The sequence below is a fragment of the Sander lucioperca genome, chromosome 14, assembly GCF_008315115.2.
Source record: "Sander lucioperca isolate FBNREF2018 chromosome 14, SLUC_FBN_1.2, whole genome shotgun sequence".
In the NCBI taxonomy this organism is placed as follows: Eukaryota; Metazoa; Chordata; class Actinopteri; order Perciformes; family Percidae; genus Sander; species Sander lucioperca.
The window spans coordinates 170,424-188,690 of NC_050186.1; the positions used below are offsets into that span (position 1 = coordinate 170,424).

General features: G+C 42.0%; 2 protein-coding genes across 10 annotated transcripts in view; both read right to left on the bottom strand.

Annotated features, from left to right (window-relative positions):
* The window catches only part of sptan1 (spectrin alpha, non-erythrocytic 1), a 59,452-nt gene extending 50,629 nt beyond the window's left edge, over window positions 1-8,823 (bottom strand). For 6 of the 7 annotated variants that reach the window (XM_031287351.2, XM_031287350.2, XM_031287348.2 and 3 more), the window contains exon 1: window positions 8,640-8,823. The gene's annotated coding sequence lies outside the window, so the exon portion shown is untranslated. Of the gene's footprint in view, window positions 1-3,742; window positions 3,762-8,639 lie in introns of those variants that run through there. The other variant, XM_035991287.1, reaches the window with a different exon arrangement.
* Window positions 8,824-14,985: 6,162 nt separating this feature from the next.
* The window catches only part of odf2a (outer dense fiber of sperm tails 2a), a 43,098-nt gene continuing 39,816 nt past the window's right edge, over window positions 14,986-18,267 (bottom strand). For 2 of the 3 annotated variants that reach the window (XM_031287336.2, XM_031287335.2), the window contains exons 17-19: window positions 17,459-17,621; window positions 16,468-16,593; window positions 14,986-15,394 (exon numbers count right to left, since the gene is read on the bottom strand). In XM_031287336.2, coding sequence (XP_031143196.1) covers window positions 15,224-15,394; window positions 16,468-16,593; window positions 17,459-17,621 — 460 coding nt within the window. In that variant the 3' untranslated portion in view covers window positions 14,986-15,223. Of the gene's footprint in view, window positions 15,395-16,467; window positions 16,594-17,458; window positions 17,622-18,267 lie in introns of those variants that run through there. The other variant, XR_004894981.1, reaches the window with a different exon arrangement.

Below are 18,267 nucleotides of genomic sequence, written 5' to 3' on the forward strand. Positions count from 1 at the left end.
GAAAAGGGAGATACTAATCTGTCTAACCAAACCAAGGTCAACCAAACCACAAGTACAATAGTTGATGTCCAAGCTGAGTGCAGGGTGAGGGTAGGGCTGCGTGTGGAGTCTGTCAGGCCTTAATGTAGATGAGTGGGTTTTTGTTGATGTTGCAGATAGATACAAAAAGCGATGGATAGATGAGAGATAGTCTTCTGGTCAATGTCTACACTCAATAGGAGGATTAGTGCAGTCAGCAGTGCAGTTACAGTGGGCTTTTAACCAGAGCCAGAGGACAGAGATGTTTTGGTCCCCAGAGGCACCATTAGCTTTCCAGACAAGCAAGCTTCCCAGTAAGCCTACACATAATATGGTTTCACTGAATTTACTACAAGCCAATTAGTGCCATCAACCCACTGCCTGAAAAAAGTGACAGTCCAGAATGTTAACCAGCACCCCTTTCCCATCTCCTAACTTTCCCCAGTTCAGTCTAATTTGTCTCAGGGATTTAACTGACCTCAGCCTCATTCTGCACAGTGATGTCAGCAGAATGGGACAGACACAAATGTAACTGACACCTTCTCTCACAAGGTTCCACATTTTTATAATATGTATGATTTGGGTCAGAGTGATCTCTTACCTCCTCACTCCAATGTAAAGCCCCATTTGACATTTACCAGGTTGAATCAAGTCATGGGGATTTTTTTTTTTAAAGAGAAAAAGTGACAACGGCAGACAAGACTCTGTAACATTTTGGTAGAAGACTGGTGACATACACTGCTGGAATTTCATTGGTTAGACTGACACAACCAAGACACCACAAATAGTAGGCATGTTAGATAAGGATGAGACTGCTGTCTTAAAAAAAAGGAGGCTGGTGGCCAGTTTAGCTCAGTTGGTAGAGCAGGCACACATATATAGAGGTTTACTCCTCGGCCGCAGGTTCAACTCCGACCTGCGGCCCTTTGCTGCATGTCATTCCACGTCTCTCTCCCCTTTCATGTCTTCATCTGTCCTGTGGAAATAATGGCGTAAAAATGGGAAGAAAAAAAAAGGGAGGAGGCTGGCCTTCGCTATGCCAAATAGCCCACAGACACCTCTGCGTCTACGCCGGACCTTACACTGTAGCCTGACGTGCACCTCTCGAAAAATGTAACTACACGTCTCAGCGACGCACGTCGCTCGGCCGTGGCTTGGTAGCGTTGCATTTCCCCTGACTCATTTCCTGGTTCTCCTTCTCCATAGACAACATGAAATCAAGGAGAGGGTTAACTTTTCCTGCTACAGATTTCCCACCTTGGTCAGAAAACACAGGGGAGACTCTTTGTTTCTCTCACTATAGCCGCTTTCCGACCAAGTAGTTACAGGAACGTAGTTATAGGAAAAGTCCACTTCTAAACAGATCTACGAACTACTCTCCCCCAAAACTGTTTTTTCCAATTGCATTCCCACTGGCGAAGTGGCTATAGAGACTGGTAGGAGGGGGTAAGGGAGTGATGCAAGCACAGCAACAGTCTTTATAGTGTTACAATCCTATCAACTCAATGTAAAGATGACTAGTCTGTAAAGAGTAGTAGATACCTTAATAACTGAGGGGTAAGCCGGTCAAATATATACGTAGTTCAATATAAAGTTTGATAGTATCTGGAATTAACTTTTAACTTTTAAAGTCAATATATCTGGGATGTTAGACAAAATAAGCATCAGAGCAGGGCTGCTTACATTTCTCTGACATCCCTAAATACAGCCCTGCAACTGCTGATAGCACTTTCTCTCATCTTGTATCAGTAGATAACAGCTTTCCCTCTCTTCACCTCACTGCTCCTCTGCGGGGGTTTTCTGCTCTCTCCAGGAAACACCCACACACACCCTGATATCTGCCAGCAGTACAGCTGGCTTCTATTCCATATGGTTGTAGTCAAATAACCCGAATTCCCTTTCTTTCATCTCTTACAGGCATATTTAAAATGTAATGCTGGGTGGAAACTGAACTATGCCCGCTGCATGTGACTTTCAAAGTCATCACCCTTCCAAAGTCCAATTTTACAGGCCCAGAAACAGCCAATGCAAAGTGACCACCTCTCTCGGTTTAGAAATTATGCAGAAAAAAACAGTTGTTAGGAGCAAACCATTAAAGCAAAAATATCCTATGTTCTATATGGACTGAACTAACGTGGCAACAAAAGCTATCGCTGGACAATTACTCTTGAGCAACTGGAATATAAATTAATAAATTCTTCGACTCAGATTTCTCCCTCAAAGCCAACAATGCAGCCAGAAGGACTGCCCTGCTAGCTTAGCTACCACATAGCCTAAACAACTGCTGCCTGCAACTATCATAAATGGAGGGTTATTGATTCACTCCATTAAATTATTGCTCACATACTGGAAATTATGTGGACTATTCATTAAAAAAAGCCTTTAACAAGGTTTATGTATCCTTCCTGGACATAACAGAAATCTAAACCCTTACAAGTAAATGCTATATTGACAACAAACTGCTACACTGATTAAAAACACACCTTAGGACTGCAGAAGGGGGAATTGAAAGGTTTGACCCTAAATCCATGTTAATGCTAAGTTGCAGTCTGAACACATTCCACTTAATAAATAAAAGATGCTTGTTAGCTAAGTACAGAATGTATAAAGTAATCTTGGGCAAGGCTACATTCTGACATAAGACCCTGTCTGAGAGAATACAGCATCTTTCTAATAGGTTTATAGATTGCATTGACCTTCCCCAAATCTTCGGTCATCATCAGAGGTCCACAGAGGACCACAACAACCGACCAGGACAACTCCCTGTTACTATGGTGAACCATCTGTTATTTAGGGGTCATACTGACGCCATACTGGGAGGATGGAAGCTAAAGGAATTTTCAGGAAATTCGAGAGTCTCATGAGACCAGGCAAGCCTATTTCCCTACTGAGGAACAGAGGAGAAAGGATAAGGAGGATGATATAACAGCAATAACACATCTTTTCCTTTTTCTCAAACTGAACTTTGCAGGAAATATGTTTATTGAAGTAGACGCATCTGAAGAAATTTTAAAATTCATATAGGCCAATATGTGCAAGTTCACAATTACTGCCAATAGATAAATCGGTAATTTAAAGCAAATGTAGTTAGTCAGCAATTCTTTAGCAAGATTGTAGTCTTTAGCAACCAACTGCAAGTTTTCTCCATATCTTAAATTACATTTATATAAATACAATCTACAGTAAAAGGTTATACAACAACACTGTGTCCAGTATCCCTTGCACACACAAACTGTTAATACTTGCTGAGCTCCTGTCAAGTCAGTTAAACTAGCCTTTCCCTACTAACATTAGGCTGATTATCAAGGAGTAGGCAAACTAATCTTAATGTTTTCTAAACCACTAAACGCTCAGATTTTTACGTGCATGAATTAGGGTCTGTCCCCGATACCTTAGTCTATTCTATTTAATGGTAAGATTACACTCATTTTCATGCAAAGAAAATCACACTCCCTAAAGACATGCAGTAAAAATCAACAAATGTCTATTTTTTCCATACTGAGTGTATGAGACTGGAGTTATTCACCAATAAGTCAGGACAGTCCTGGCCCATTATAATGACCAACACAGACAAACACATGCACAATTCAGATCACGAGCCACTTACCAAATCCTCATGACATTCAAATTAAATCAAACATTACATCGTCATACTGAAAGATCTGTGTTAATAGTTTGACAGGATGAAAATAAATAGTGAAAAACCAAATAATACACACATCAGATCAGATATTTCTAGCCTGGATCCTCAGGTTTTCTTGTATCTTGGCTGATCAGAAGGCTACATCTGAGACGAAGTCATATTCTGCAGCAATGTGTACATCTGTAGTACACTCCTTCAGTCTGATAGTGATTGAAGAAGCAAAGTCTCATCTACTCCGCAGCACAGACGCATTGCACCTGCAGTGACTACGCTGTACAAAAGAGCAAGCCAAGTTGTAGCCCAGCCTATGCGTCTCTCTCTGCTTCGTAACCCTTACTCCCCCCTCCAGTTCTCTCCCATCCCTTTACTCAGCCAAACAACATCACTACTGCTCTACACTGTCGAATCATCTTTCCTATACGCACTAAAAGACACACAAACAGACAAAAGTAAAGTGAGACAAACATGGATGTTACCTTGAGTTTGGGTTTAGTAAAGGGTGACATGTTGTGTATCTGTGTTGGTTAATATGTGTAGGGCAAAACATTGATAGAACAATCAGTAAGAAGCAATCAGCAGTAGTCAGAATAAGATGCTTTTAAAAGGAAGCATTATGTTTGAAGTTCATCAAGATAATGTTTCAGCGTTCAATGCAAAGAAGAATCATTTGAGATGGAAAAAATGTCCATACAGTCTTAAAATGTCAGGAAAGTAGTTCTTGGTAGCAGTAGAATAACAATGAGTTAGCTGGCTGTACTGTATCTGAAGGCCCAACACACAAGCAAAAAGAAAAGGGAAAAAAAGCCCTCCCTGTCTCTAGAGACAGGGAGTTCTTTTTTATAACTGGGTCATGGTCACCCTGGAGTTGCAATGAAAAAAGACGTACAGATTGAGAGAAGAGAAATATGTAGGTTTGCATTCACTGGCGCACAGGCATTGGCATATAGCAAAGTCAGTATAGCTGTGTTTAAATGCTGCAAGTTATCAATATTACTCAGCAGCAAAACAAAGAGGTTGATTACAAATGACTGCAGAGCTGACTTTGCAGAAACGACTGACCCCACCCTCCTTGAATGGTCTAACAACATTAATTTGGCATTGTTGTTGTGGTATGTCTACTTTGTATTACAAACATTGGCTGGAACCACAGCTAGGCTAACTAATGTACATTTCCTGTTGCAGTCCAGCTATTCAGCCAAATAATGGAATGAGCAATATTTTATTGAAAAAACAATAATGTAAAAGGAAATGCTCTTGTTCCTTGAAGAAAATTAAAAAAAAAAACTTTACTTTTACTGTCAGAGTCAGTTGTAACATGGAGAACAATATTCATATGACATGTAATCAAGTGATGATTGTAATACAATCCAATTAAAATAAGGCAGCATAGAGGAACATGGTATTTGCGCTGGGAATATCTGGAAGTATTTTAGGCGGTACAGCTCAAAGAGCTGTCCCATTTTGCTTCCATGTTTCTGTATCACAGCAACATTAGGTCAGGCTACAGCGCTTACTTATACCCTTTTCACACCGAGGGCTCAAACAGGGTTGAACTAATGCTGACTTTGTGCTTGAAAGGTTAACCCACGTTGACGATGTCGGCTTTCGCGACCCAGGTCGATAGGTGGGTCGGACATGGGTTGATTTCAATGTGAATTGCATGTGACCAGGGTCGCTAGCAACCAGGGCCGGACAAATTATGTCATTGGTTAGAAATGACACAGTCGGTGTTGCCACGACAACAACAACAACATAGATTTGGTCTCACTGTGCTTTAGAACGTAACCACTCTGAAACAATCAGAAAAAGTAAGTTTTATATCTCTGTCGCAGCACCACGGCGCTCTCTTTCCCTATCTCTCTCTCACCCAAGACACATCAGCAACTTGCAGTTCAGCGGGCCGTAGTTATCAAACAAAGAGAAATATTCTTTGCTCGTTCTAAATAGAAACTAGTAGCCTACTTCCTTGTTTACTGCTTGACCTGCAATGGGGGAAATGCAGAGGACAATGAAGCTAAGTGTCTGTCTCCACAGTAAATCATCTGTTGAGTGTTTAATAGTTATTTGTCAGGGCTCTTCCTTAACTTTTTCACAATCGATTGATTGGTCGGAATGATCTCCCAGAGCACCATGGGAAAAACAAAATGGCGGTTGGCATTAAAGCTAGCGGCGATAAACGATCGAAAATTCATTAATTATGGACATAACGTTTATCAATCTTGGATGTAAGAGTTTGGTTTTATTGCACAAAGACCCCGAAATATGCTGGATTTCCAGGATGGATTAAAAAAACTTCTGTAAGGGCTATGAAATCAGAGGAACAGCACGAGTGTTAGCTTTTAGCTGCAGAAAACGGTATGTTTCAACTCGTTATAAAATAAAAATTGTTATTACAATTATTAAGTCATTAATAAGAAACAACATATGATGCAGCAAAGTGTTTCCGTTTCAGCTCAATGTGAGAGCCTTTACTGCGTTTTGCTGTCATTTACTGTCACGCTGCTTTCTCTCCTCCGTTTAGCTAAGCTAAGGTCCCAAGGGGAATGATTTTGTTTAGAATTATACACATGATTATTGGTCAGACTGTTGAGCTTAAGCTATGCTAGCAGCAACACTCACTTGTTGCAAAAGCAACTCCAAACATCATAGGCTGTAGCTGACTAAACTATATGGACTCAAGCAAGAGAAAGTGAAAATGCTTATGTTTCTGCTCGACCAACCCGTTGATTAAATAACCATTTTTGCCTACTATCCCCACTATATATTTTTATTATTATTTACATTTTTTGTTGTTGGAACTTGTCCCTATACATTCTGCAATAAAAATGACAAGGGGGGGGGATACAGTTACAAAAGAACCTAAGTAAAGAAGTACTGATGACTATTTTGCTATTTTGTGTGGATGAAGCATTAAGTTGTTCAATTTAACTAATTTAGTAGCTGGCTAGTTAGTTAGCTAGCTAGCTTGTTAGTTAATTCCCCCATGCTTCAGGCTACACTTAGCCTGGCTCCGCCCTCCTACGTACTTCTGCTCAATTTTCATTTTCCTTCAGTACGTCGTCTGGGTTTGCGGTATATTCGGAGGTTTTCTACAGCCAATCAGCGAACAGAGGGAGTGGCTGAGAACGATGACGTTGAGGTTGTGCGCTAGTTTGAGTTGTAGTTTTGTAATGGCGGCGGAGAAAGATGCGAGCGAAGCCATTCGGTCCGTTGTGGCAACGGTGCCGAATATCCAGAAGTCAAAGCCCGAGCAAGAACAATCTTTGCTGAGTTTTGTTGGTGGCCATGATGTTGTGGCCCTCCTCCCCACGGGGTTCGGGAAAAGTTAAGATTTTCCAGCTCGCTCCATTAGTAGTGAAGGAGTTGGCAAAGGCGAATGCTAGTGATGCTAAGCCGACGTTACGACCAAACGTTAACGATTGGTTATGGCAGATCCAGAGTGGCTCTGGGCAGATCCAATAGTTTTAAACTTCAACAGAGTACCCGCCTTCAAGGAAGTTAACACTTGTCAATGGAGAGTGGCCAGACTCTCTGTACAAATGAAATGGACCAGAGTCTGGTAGGACCAGGCTATGCTACACTGCCACCACAAAGATAAAACACTGCGGCCATTTCATTAGAATGAAATGACAAAGTGAATAAACGCTACAAAAAGTAACAAACCAAATTGAAATCACTCAACTCGTCCGTGAACATTATTTTTGCCTGAATAATGTCAGATAGATATATTTTCATCTGCAATAAAGACTACAACTCCCATGATCCATCTCCATGCCTGGATTCCAAGCTTGGAGCTCTGCAACAGGACGCTATTTGGTTAATCACTATCTTGTAGACTGTATGCAGCTTTCTATCTGAATTACTTTGAAGAGTGGAGGGGCAGTTGGAATGTGAAGAACTTGGCACCACCCTGACATAGCCAGCTGCCTGGACGGTCAGTTGCGGAGGTGTAAAATAGCGCTTTCACGTTATCACAAAGCCAGCTGTTTTTACTGTCCACAACCGTATTTATGCAAACTATAAACTATCTTTATGTAAAGTACATTCCGTCACAGTCTGCTGGAAATACCAAAGTGTTTTCATATCATTGTTCCACTCCTTAAAAACATGTAGGTCTAACACTAGCAACTGACAATTAGTCAAAGCTGCCTCACATATTGTTCATTCAATTGATAATATCCGTCCATCAGAGGATGTGTAACATGAAATGTCACGTTACACTCATTCACACTGCATTTATATAATTGTAGAGTAATAAGAGGACTGACAGCTGAGGCCATATGTCCAAAGGCTGTACTGGGCGGCGGCTCTCTTTCAGCCATGGCCGACAAAGCTAACGTAACGTTAGCCACCTACATAACCTTGCCATTTTTTATTCCAGTGGTATTTCATTTATAGATTCAAAAACACACAATGTACAAACTGTGATTGAAGCCATATTTCAATGAATATTGGTGAATACGAATTTGCTAAATAAAGTTACGTTGTAAACTAACTAGCGGGTTACGCTAGCAGCTCGCTTACATCAACATTTTACTTACGTTAACCAGCATTATCATGACGTTATTGTTTCAGTTTCCAGGGATAATCATAATAGTTATGTTAGCTGACGTTAAATATACCGAATTATGAGTGTTTGAATGCAACGCAGGTAACGTTAACGTTAAATGTAACGTTATGTCAATGCAAACTGGTGTCATTTGGTAGGGTGGCTTATAGATCATATCTAACGTTAACCCACAGACAGCTTTAGAAGCAAACTAGCAAGCATCGTTATTTCAAGTTACCATACTGTAATAAGCATTCAACAACAAGAAAGCTTGTAGCTAACGTTAGCCACCGAGCTAGCAAACCCGTAGCAGTCAGGGAACACAAATTGAATTAGGAACAGGGCAACTTGTACGGTCTAGCTACATTGTGAAATTAATCTGTTTAAAAAAGGCCAATTCGTACATAAAAATGTAAGCATTTTTCATACCTTGGTCTGTTTTCGAAAGAGCTTACGAATGTGAGACTGTGTGGTTATTCAGACGGATCGACGACGAAGGATGCGAGACTGCTCTGCTCTCTGGGATGGCTGTTTCTTTTCTTTTCTTTTTTTTACCAAATATGACGTAATTTTCTGCAGCTCTACGGGAAACAACGATGAATACCGGAAGTACCCGAAACTCTCAGATCATTACATGCTCAACATAAAATTAGTTTGGCCTACTACTTCAGCTTATTTTACCCCGATTGTCATATCCCAGCCTAATGTTAAGCGATACTAGTTGTTGTGGCACAAATCAGCAATCATTGAATATCAAAATCAGCTTTATTGATCAGGTAAGTCTACACAAACAAGGAATTTGACTCCGGTTTTGGTTACTCTCAATGTACTTGCACATACAAAATCAAACAAGGACAATAAAAGCTGAACAAGGTAAACATGAATATTGACTACTATATATATATATATATATATATATATATATATATATATATATATATATATATATATATCTTCTTTTCTGCATGTGCCAAAGTTCACATTTATTTATATTTAAACAAAGACCTGATGCTGCAGAAAATATTTGAATGTGTTTAATTGCAACAGGAATTAGGGTTGAATCTTTCAAAAAAAAGTGGAGTGTAATCAGCCATCCGACTTGTCTGTCGGCAAGAAATACCTTGAATATCCTTTGATATTACTTTCAAGAAGTAATGTTGTAAAGCGGGGCAGCAAGGAGAAATAAATAAGGAGAGACAGGGCAGCCTTCACAAACGCTTTGAGGTAACTGAAAATGAGGTGAGGTACCATATTTAAGTGTGATTGAAGCAGTACTATTTGAGTTAAGTGTTTTTTGTTGAGATCAAAATGAAAGTCGAGTTTAAAGATGGTGTTGGACGGAGCAAGGCACTGAAAGTAGGGGGATGGGAAGTAGGGAAAGGGCCATTGGCCCCCACCACTTTACACCCCTGGCCCGATTATGCATCACAGCTGTGTGATCCCATTGCAAGATGGTCTCTCGTTTAATCCTGTGATGGAGGGTTTTAGAACTGAAAGCTGGTGCTTGACATTTTTAGACTAAACTAGATGGACTCTAGTTATGCTAGAACCACACCCATCTTCAAACTCGGCTTTCATTTGGATCTCAACTACACATCTGTTAAGTTTTGTGACTGTATCTTGCACAGTTATTGGGCCAGGGGCGTAAAGTAGAGGGGTCAAAGCCCATACTTGCTAATAAAAAATTACATTTAGCATTTAAAAGGACACTTCATCTTACATGTGAATTTCAACAAGTCTTCTTAAGATGAACACTACAGAGATAAGATGAGGCTGCTCATAGACAGTAAACTAGAGACCATCTTGTGATGGGATTACACAAGTTGTGATGCCAAATCAGCCCTGGGGCCTAAAGTGTGTTTGTGTGGGGGGCAATGGCCCCATCCCTACTTTTAACCCCCCTGGGGTTCACTGATTCATTGATTTCCACTGTGTAACAGGAGACGTGTGAGCACTTGAAAGCTATGAGTCAGAGAAAGGAAGATTCTTACATCCACTTACCTTGTGTGAGAAGAGAGCTGGTCTACGAGCCCCTCTCAGGATTTCTCGTCTGCCTTTCCTCACTTGTGTTGATGTCAAAAACGTGTAAAAAGCTGAAACTACCTCAGGGATGTGTACTTCCAATACCAATCTGGCAAGTTCTCTGAGATTTGGCTTCGAGGGCCGGATATTGAGTCTCAGGTTCTGCCTTTCACTAGCTCCCTGGACCTCACCACAGTATGGATGCAGCCATTGCACTCATAGGCAAGGGCTCCAGACCCTCAGTCATCTCAGTGATTGGCTGATTTGTGCGGCCTTGGAAGAGCAATGCCGCTGTCATGTGGATTTGCTCTTGGAGCACATTCGGAGCCTGCGTCTGTGCCTGAACGAAGACACACACAAAAACAAGAAATAAAAATTATCCTGCCCTCCCAGGTGTAAACAATCCTGGGCATGGTTCTAGATTCCAGAAGGGTGACAGTAGTTCTGACTCCAATGAGGCGGCTAGTCCTCAAAGCTTACATTTGCAAGTTCCAGCTGCCCTCTCAGGTCAGTTGGGGGCTCTGCTTTCGCCTCATGGGCTTAGTGGCAGCCATGGAGTTCCCATCACCCTTCTCTACATGAGACCAATCCAAAGGTGCCTGCCAAGCTTGGGCCTTTTGTCCACTGGGACCCACCAGACCATGGTGGTGGTCTTGCAGGGGCACAGAGCCCTGTGCTGGTGGCGGAATTCTGCCAACATAGCAAGGGGGAGTACGCTTGGACCAGTGCTTTACAGAGAAAGCACAAGGTCTCCGCAGATGCGCCCTTAGGCAGGTTAGCGTGCTGTCCACGAAGGCTGCGGGGTCAGCGTCACCGTTGGAACAGCCTCCGGGCAGTCCATATCCATGACCTTCCACTTCTGGGATTGCTCCGTTGCCACCGGGAATTCCGCCGGATCACACTCTTTTAGGCCGGATAGCTGTTACCTTCCGCTTTCTCTGTGTTGGAATTTTAAACTCCAGTGAGGACTATGGTTTACTGCTCCTAAGATCTCTGCAGGGTAAATCGAGACAGCTAGCTAGACTATCTGTCCAATCTAAGTTTTCTGTTGCACGACTAAAATAAATTCCTTCCCAAGGCTATTTTGCAGCGGCACCTCTGTACGGCGCATAGCGCCTCTGGGTGACACTGCATATCAATGCCTTGGAGCTGAGAGCTGTTCACCTAGCACTTCACCAGAGTGCCCAGACTGAGAGGTCATCATGTCATTGTCAGGAAGGGGGGCTGGGCTCGCCTGTCCTGTGCAAACTGGCGACCAAGCTGTAGCTGTGGGCACATCCCCTCTTCTAAGAGCATTGCATGTGCTGGGGCTGCTAACTCAGGGGTGGGACGCTCTGGCTCACCTGTGGTCTCAGGGTCTGCTTTGCACCTTTCCTCCCTTCACTCTCCTCCGGCCTCTTCTTTGAGAATTAAGGCTGACGGATTGAGGCTACATCTGGTGGCTCTTCTTTGGATCCACATTATATGGTTTTCGGCTATTCCTCTACTCTTGGACGAGATGCTGTGGCGCACCAGGGAGGGACTTGCTGTCTCTGGTGCGCGGGAGCCTGTTCTGCCCCTTCCCAGCAGGGCTGAGGCTGGTGGCTTGGCCCCTGTTCCTGGCTTTGGGCTTGCCAGAGCGGGTGGTAAGGACAGTGCAAGAGGCCCGGGCCCCTTCCAAATACTAGGGCGGCCACATGGTACAAGCTTACCAGGTGGTTCCCTACTTTGCAATGGCACGGGTTATCCTGTCGTTTATGCAGACCCAGCTGGCGGCAGGAATGTCAGCTATACCCTGTAAGGAATGTTGGCAGTGATCAGGGCAGTGTGTGCTGGTGCTTTCACACTGAAAGCGCATGACTGTTCCTGGTTTCCTGGTTTCTCAGAGGCTTCCAGGGGCCAGCAATCTATAAGGCCAGACCTTTTGTCCCTTTTTGGGGTTTGGACACGGGCCTTGGAGCACTTCAGCATCCATCCTGGTCTGAAGTGACTCTCCTTTAACACTGAGTTCCACCTTTTGCCAGGTGTTATTGCTTCAAAGTGGCTGCTGGCACCTCCTTTAGGGAACGGGTGCTAAGTGCCACTATGCAGTGACCAACATATTGGCCACACCACTGTGTCAGTGAGGTCGTTTGGCTCGGCCAGGGAGTGTTGGTATCCTGTCAGTTGGCCTTGCAGAAGGCAGGCTTTGGAGCGGACTTCATCCTTTCACGCCCAACCTTTGCGTCTTGTGGGGTTTGCTCATTCAAATACCAGGGTCGAGTATCCCGGGGAGTGTGGGGGTGCTTTTCTGCTCTGTCTCCTCGCTGGGTGTCTTACAGTGTCCCCCATAAATATGGAATATGTAACTCTGTGGAGAGATAGTCTCAACACGATAGAGAAAGTTTGGTTAAAAGGTAACCTTGGTTTTCCGAGTGAAGAGACTATCTCTCCAGGGCAAGGCCACTTGGATACCGTTTCAATCAATGAAAATCAGTGAACCCATGCACACTTGGGCCTTTTATGCCCGAGCATGGACCATGTGATATCCATGTCAACTGCCCCAGTGGGTCAGTCCCCTGTACATATGGAATATATAACTCTGTGGAGAGATAGTCTCTTCACTCAGAGAACCAAGGTCAACTTGTAACCGGACGATATGACACATACAAAATAAGAGCAAAAATGACAAGTGCACTTAATCTTTAGTCAGTTTGACTCGGGTTGTTGTTTTATTGATGTTTTTAAGTTACCCATAGTGGATATAAATTATTAGGTATATAGTTATTAAATACACTCTATGAACAAGCAACAATGATTCCACTAGTCTAGTATGTGAAACGGCAAACTCAAAATTATTGTTTTGACACACTGTTTTGTCTTGTGCCATGCCAGCCAAAGGACAGAGATAGCACCAATGTTTTCAGCTCCATACAATCAAAGAGCTTAGATCATTTAAAGGTATAATATGCAGTGCTTTCCTCAAAAATCAATGTATAGACTAATACAAAAGTACAAAAGTATTATAAAAGTAAATACAAAAGTAATCACTTTAACAATCTATATCATAATTATATAATTACTTATCACCCACTAGTAAGGTGTGGTGGTGTCTGTTACCACTGTATCTGTCGACATTTTCTCTTTTCTCCTTATTTAGGTGAGTATTTGCGTCCACAAAGAGCCTTTAGACCCCATGTGGGTGTGTAACCCCAAGCCAATAACAGCGTGCAGGTTGTGCAGCCTGTTCTCATTCCCAACTGTTGCTTTGCCCCTCAGCAACACACAAGTCTAACTGTCACAGACAGAGAAACATCCAGGATGAAGCTCTGCATTTATTCACAATCTGGCAGTGCTGCACCTTTTCACGGCGGTGAGTGAGTTAATTTGTTCTTAAGAACATAAAAGCCATGCATCAATCCAAAATGATTGTTTTATTGGCCAAAACTATGTTTCTGTTAACCCTTTCCTTGACTGGGTTACAGGTGCAAAGCATTGGCTACAGCAACAAAGGATATTAAACCTGTAACTACCCCTTTAAACCTGTAATTGTTTATCCTCTGTCACTAACAGACAAGTTTGCAACTCTATCTTTAAGCACCAAAATTGATTAAATTATTATATTTTTTAGGGGGGCTGAAAATCTAAAATCGCCCATGCTGTACATTTATCTTTCCTGTTTCCGTTCCAATTTTGCGGGGACCAATCACAAACTGGCTTATCCACCTGGCGCGCTATTGGCGGGTTTAACACGATGACAATAGAGAAGCGACCAAGCAGCTTCTTGTTTACATTTAACATAGCGGCCACCGAAGCGCAGCAACCCGTTGATGCCGCTGTCGCTGCTACGTCACCTGGATCGTTGGTCTGATTGGTTAAAGGACTAGCCAATTGCGTACAGAGTCATTTGAACTATGCCTGTGATCACGCCTCTTGTGCAGTAGAAAATACAGAGCAGAATCCCCAGACTAATGTTCAATCTTAAAAGATTGAGCTTGGTCTGGTGATAGCCAGACTATGTGCTTGGTTCAGTTTGTCCCTAATGACAACTATGTCATCAGGGTAAACAAGATTTTTTTTTACCAAGCAGTCCTTTCGTAAAACCATATGTGCCTGCATTGTATTATTGGCTATGATCAAGCAAGGAAAGGGGTGTTAGCAGCGTGAATTGCGTCTGTCACAGTGAGTCATCAAAGAAAGATTTTAATCCCACATTTAGGTCTTTTAAAGCAGGATTGGTAACTATATCCAATATACACTTTTTATATATTATTTGAAATGGTGTTTACACCCCGACAGCAATACATTTTTTAAACTTATTGGCTCTGAAAAAGAAGCGGAAAAGATCTGTCATCTGTACTTTTTTATATGTTGTTTGGAATGGGCTTTTACACCGCGACAGCAATACATATTCTTTTTCATGGGCTCTGAAAAAGAAGAGAAAAAGATCTGTCATCTGTAGCTGCTGTAATCCTGTAAAAAGGCCAACCAGTCACTGCCTCGCAGTCCGCTTGGAAAGAACCAAGGAAAAGTCTTCTTGCCCTGCTGCGCATACTCTACCCCTCCCGTGTACGATACCTGAGCTTGGAGTTACTGCAAGTCTAGTACTGCGCTGAAGCAGCAATGCAACGGTGCTCGTGCACATCTTTGTGTGTGTGTGTGGGGGGGGGGGAGCCCCGAGGGCAGGGGGAGGGGTTAGACGGAGCCCTGAGGAGATTCTACTTTCAAATCTTGCTAGCTTTTCAACATTACCAACCCTGCCTTTAATATTACAAAGAATCTCTTAGGATTTAAATAGTTAAAAAAAAAAAATCCAGTGACATATTTTATTGTCTACCAATTCAGTTCCAAATAAATCTTTACAGAGACAAGTCATACATTCTAAAAGCCCCACTAGCAGCCACTGGATACTGTTGCTCTTCACCTAACTGGTTCAAAATCAAAAAAGGCAACTGACCAAGCATGCCATCTTTACAACACCACTATACTGTTTTGGAATGTGTGCTTATGATACAACTCTGACAGACGGGCTGTCAGACGGGTGAGGGGGCACGCAGTGAGCTGCCAAGGGCCAAGTCTCCAAACACATTGGCATAGGAGGCTTTGAGGAACTGGACGTAGTTCTGCAGGCTTCGGTTGGTGCTGTCTGACTGCTCCAGGCGATCCTTCACATCCTGCAGTCGGCTATGGTACCGCCGCTCCACCTGTGCATCATAAATACAAACCTTGTAGACCTACTGATACAGCTAATACATACAAATACTAATACTAATAATTAGTGCTGTCAGTTAAACACGTTATTAACGGCGTTAACGCAAGATTAACGTTCTTTTTGGCCTAGCAAACTGTCGTTTTTTCCACATGCTGTTGCAACAACTAGTAACGTTAGAAAAACTACAACACCACACCGGATCTAGCTAGACCTGAAACAAAACAACAGGCACGCTGCATACGCTTGTTTGGGCTTGCGAGCCAGCCAAAGAGTAGTACATACCTGCAAACTAGTCGCTTTTCGGTGAAAATCGCCATTCTGAATGGGGTCCGAGACCCAGTGCTAATACGGCACCGGCGCCTTAACGACCGTTATCTACCGGACCGAATAGTACCGCGGATTTCAGTGCCTTATTTAAGTGCCACTTAAATGCCTGCGCTTCTCTCTGATGCTCCGAAAACGGACGTTAGAGGGAACTGAAACATCGCCGCACGGGACGCTAGTCAACACTACACTTAGCAGCAGGTAACGTTAGCCTACCGTTAGCTAGCTGGAGTAAACACAGTTAAAATGCTGACAGCTAAACGGTGTAAAAGTGTGTCTGTATTTAACTGTAGAGGATTGTAACACCAGACTGTAGCTGCCGTTGTCTGAAAAACACAGACTCAGCCTCGCCAGCCTCGTGGTGCATTCAAAGTTGTTATAAAATACCCTTTTCCCATCCAGTGTTTGTTTTAGCCGTTTTGTGCTCCTTTTTTTTAGATCAACTTTGTATTGTTGTATATTTTTGAACATACAGAACAGACAAATAAAATTGAACAAGGTGCTCCTTTTTTAATATATATATATATCTTTCGGTTCAGGCACAGTTTTAAAAGTACCGTTGTATCATGTTGTTTAAGAGCATTAAAATGAGAAAAAATAATGGGACAAAAAGAAATCAAGGGAGATTTAGAATAGATAAAAATGTGCGATTAATTGCGAGTTAACTATGACATTAATGTGATTAATCGCGATTAAATATTTTAATCGTTTGACAGCACTACTAATAATGAAGGCCTTTACCTCCTCTTTGCTGTGTCGCAGTTGGTTTATTTCTGAGGTAGTCCTGCTAAGTTGAGTCTCTAGGTCCAGTATCTTGGACTGGGTGGAGCGTTCTTTAGTGGCAGCAAGTCCTCTGGTCTCTGACATCTGAAGATAAATAATAATAATAATAATAATAATAATAATAATAATAATAATAAATCTTATTTACAGAGCATTTTTCAAAATCCACGTTACAAAGTGCTTCACAAAACAATAAAACGGACCAGTCATACAAACATCAGGTTTTTAAAACAAAACAAATGAAACTATTTGGTGTATAAAAACCTGTACAGTGTAGGTAAAGTAGAAAAAACATTTAAAAAGAATAAAAGACAGTTCAAAGGAGGTTCAAGCTCAAATAAAATCAGGAAAAGCTCTTCGATAAAAGTTTGACACATTGGATTTAATTACTGGGCCCTTTGTGATCCGATCACTCAGATCCGATTTTAAAACCAGGTCAAAACGGGGGCATTAAGGGCTGCCTACTTAACTGTGAGCGGAACTATGTACCGATTCAAAGTATTTCTCATGTCACAGAAATCATGTGGGAATCATGTGTTTTGGATGGTATTATCTTACTGTCGCTCACACTGTCAGCGCTGTCTGGAATAAGCCGGCGAACTAAGGGGTCAAACCAGCGGCCTATAAATTCTTCACAATAGAGGCCCCCGTTATTTTGTTATTTACTGTAAATGCTTTTATTATGAAGCGACAAAACCGGGAAATGTTGGGTCTTAATCAGCAGTAACTCAACATGACTCTTATAAGCGAATAATAGACATAATATAGAAACTAAACTTCAAACCACAGAGATTCAGTTAGAAGCTACTAACGTACTGTGAGCTGAACACAGAGTCTGAAGTAATCCTGATCTCATAATTATGAGATAAGGTGTCTAGTTTTCTTTTCTTTTGTGAATGCAATGCACTTCCGTAGAAAACTCTAGTGAGACCAATGTTCAGTTTCAGACCTGTTGGCGAGCATCACCCAGAGCCTCCTCCAGCTTTCGGCTTAGCAGCGAACATTCTCTCGTTTTTTCTTCCAGACGGAGCTGATTGCTGTGGATGGTGTCTTCCCGTTTGGCAATGACCACTAGCAGGTCGCTGTTCTGACTGCTAGCCTCCTCCAGTTTTCTGCAAGATGAGAAAGCAACAACAACAATAAACAGTCAGAAACATATATTAATATGGCCGCTGAAAAAGGAGCGAAAAAAAGTCATCTGTAGCTGCTGTAATCCTATCAAAACTCCCACCATCAAACTACAACAGTTGACTTAATGTTAAAATATATATATATATATATATATATATATATATATATATATATATATATATATATATACACACACACACACACACACACACACACACACACACATATATATATATATATATATTCAAATCATAATTTCAACATTTTCAAATTACAGTAGTTGGATACAATCTTTCCACGCACCACCTGGCAACTCCAGAAGTACCCATTGGGCTACATGTAACCCTGGTTGGGATGACTGAGTTAGAGGACAAACTACAGTAAACATTGACATAGCTTTATAGCGATGGCGACAGCTGAGGGAGCAGAAAGGCATGAAAAGTAAACCCTGGTGGATTTATGAGGACTATTGTTAAATGGTCCTCAGATCTCTGCAGGGTAAATCCAGACAGCTAGCTAGACTATTTGTCCAACTGAGTTTTCTGTTGTATGACTAGAGAGATAGATAGATACTTTATTGATCCACAAGGATTTTTTCTACAACAACTTTTTAACGTACACGTTCCA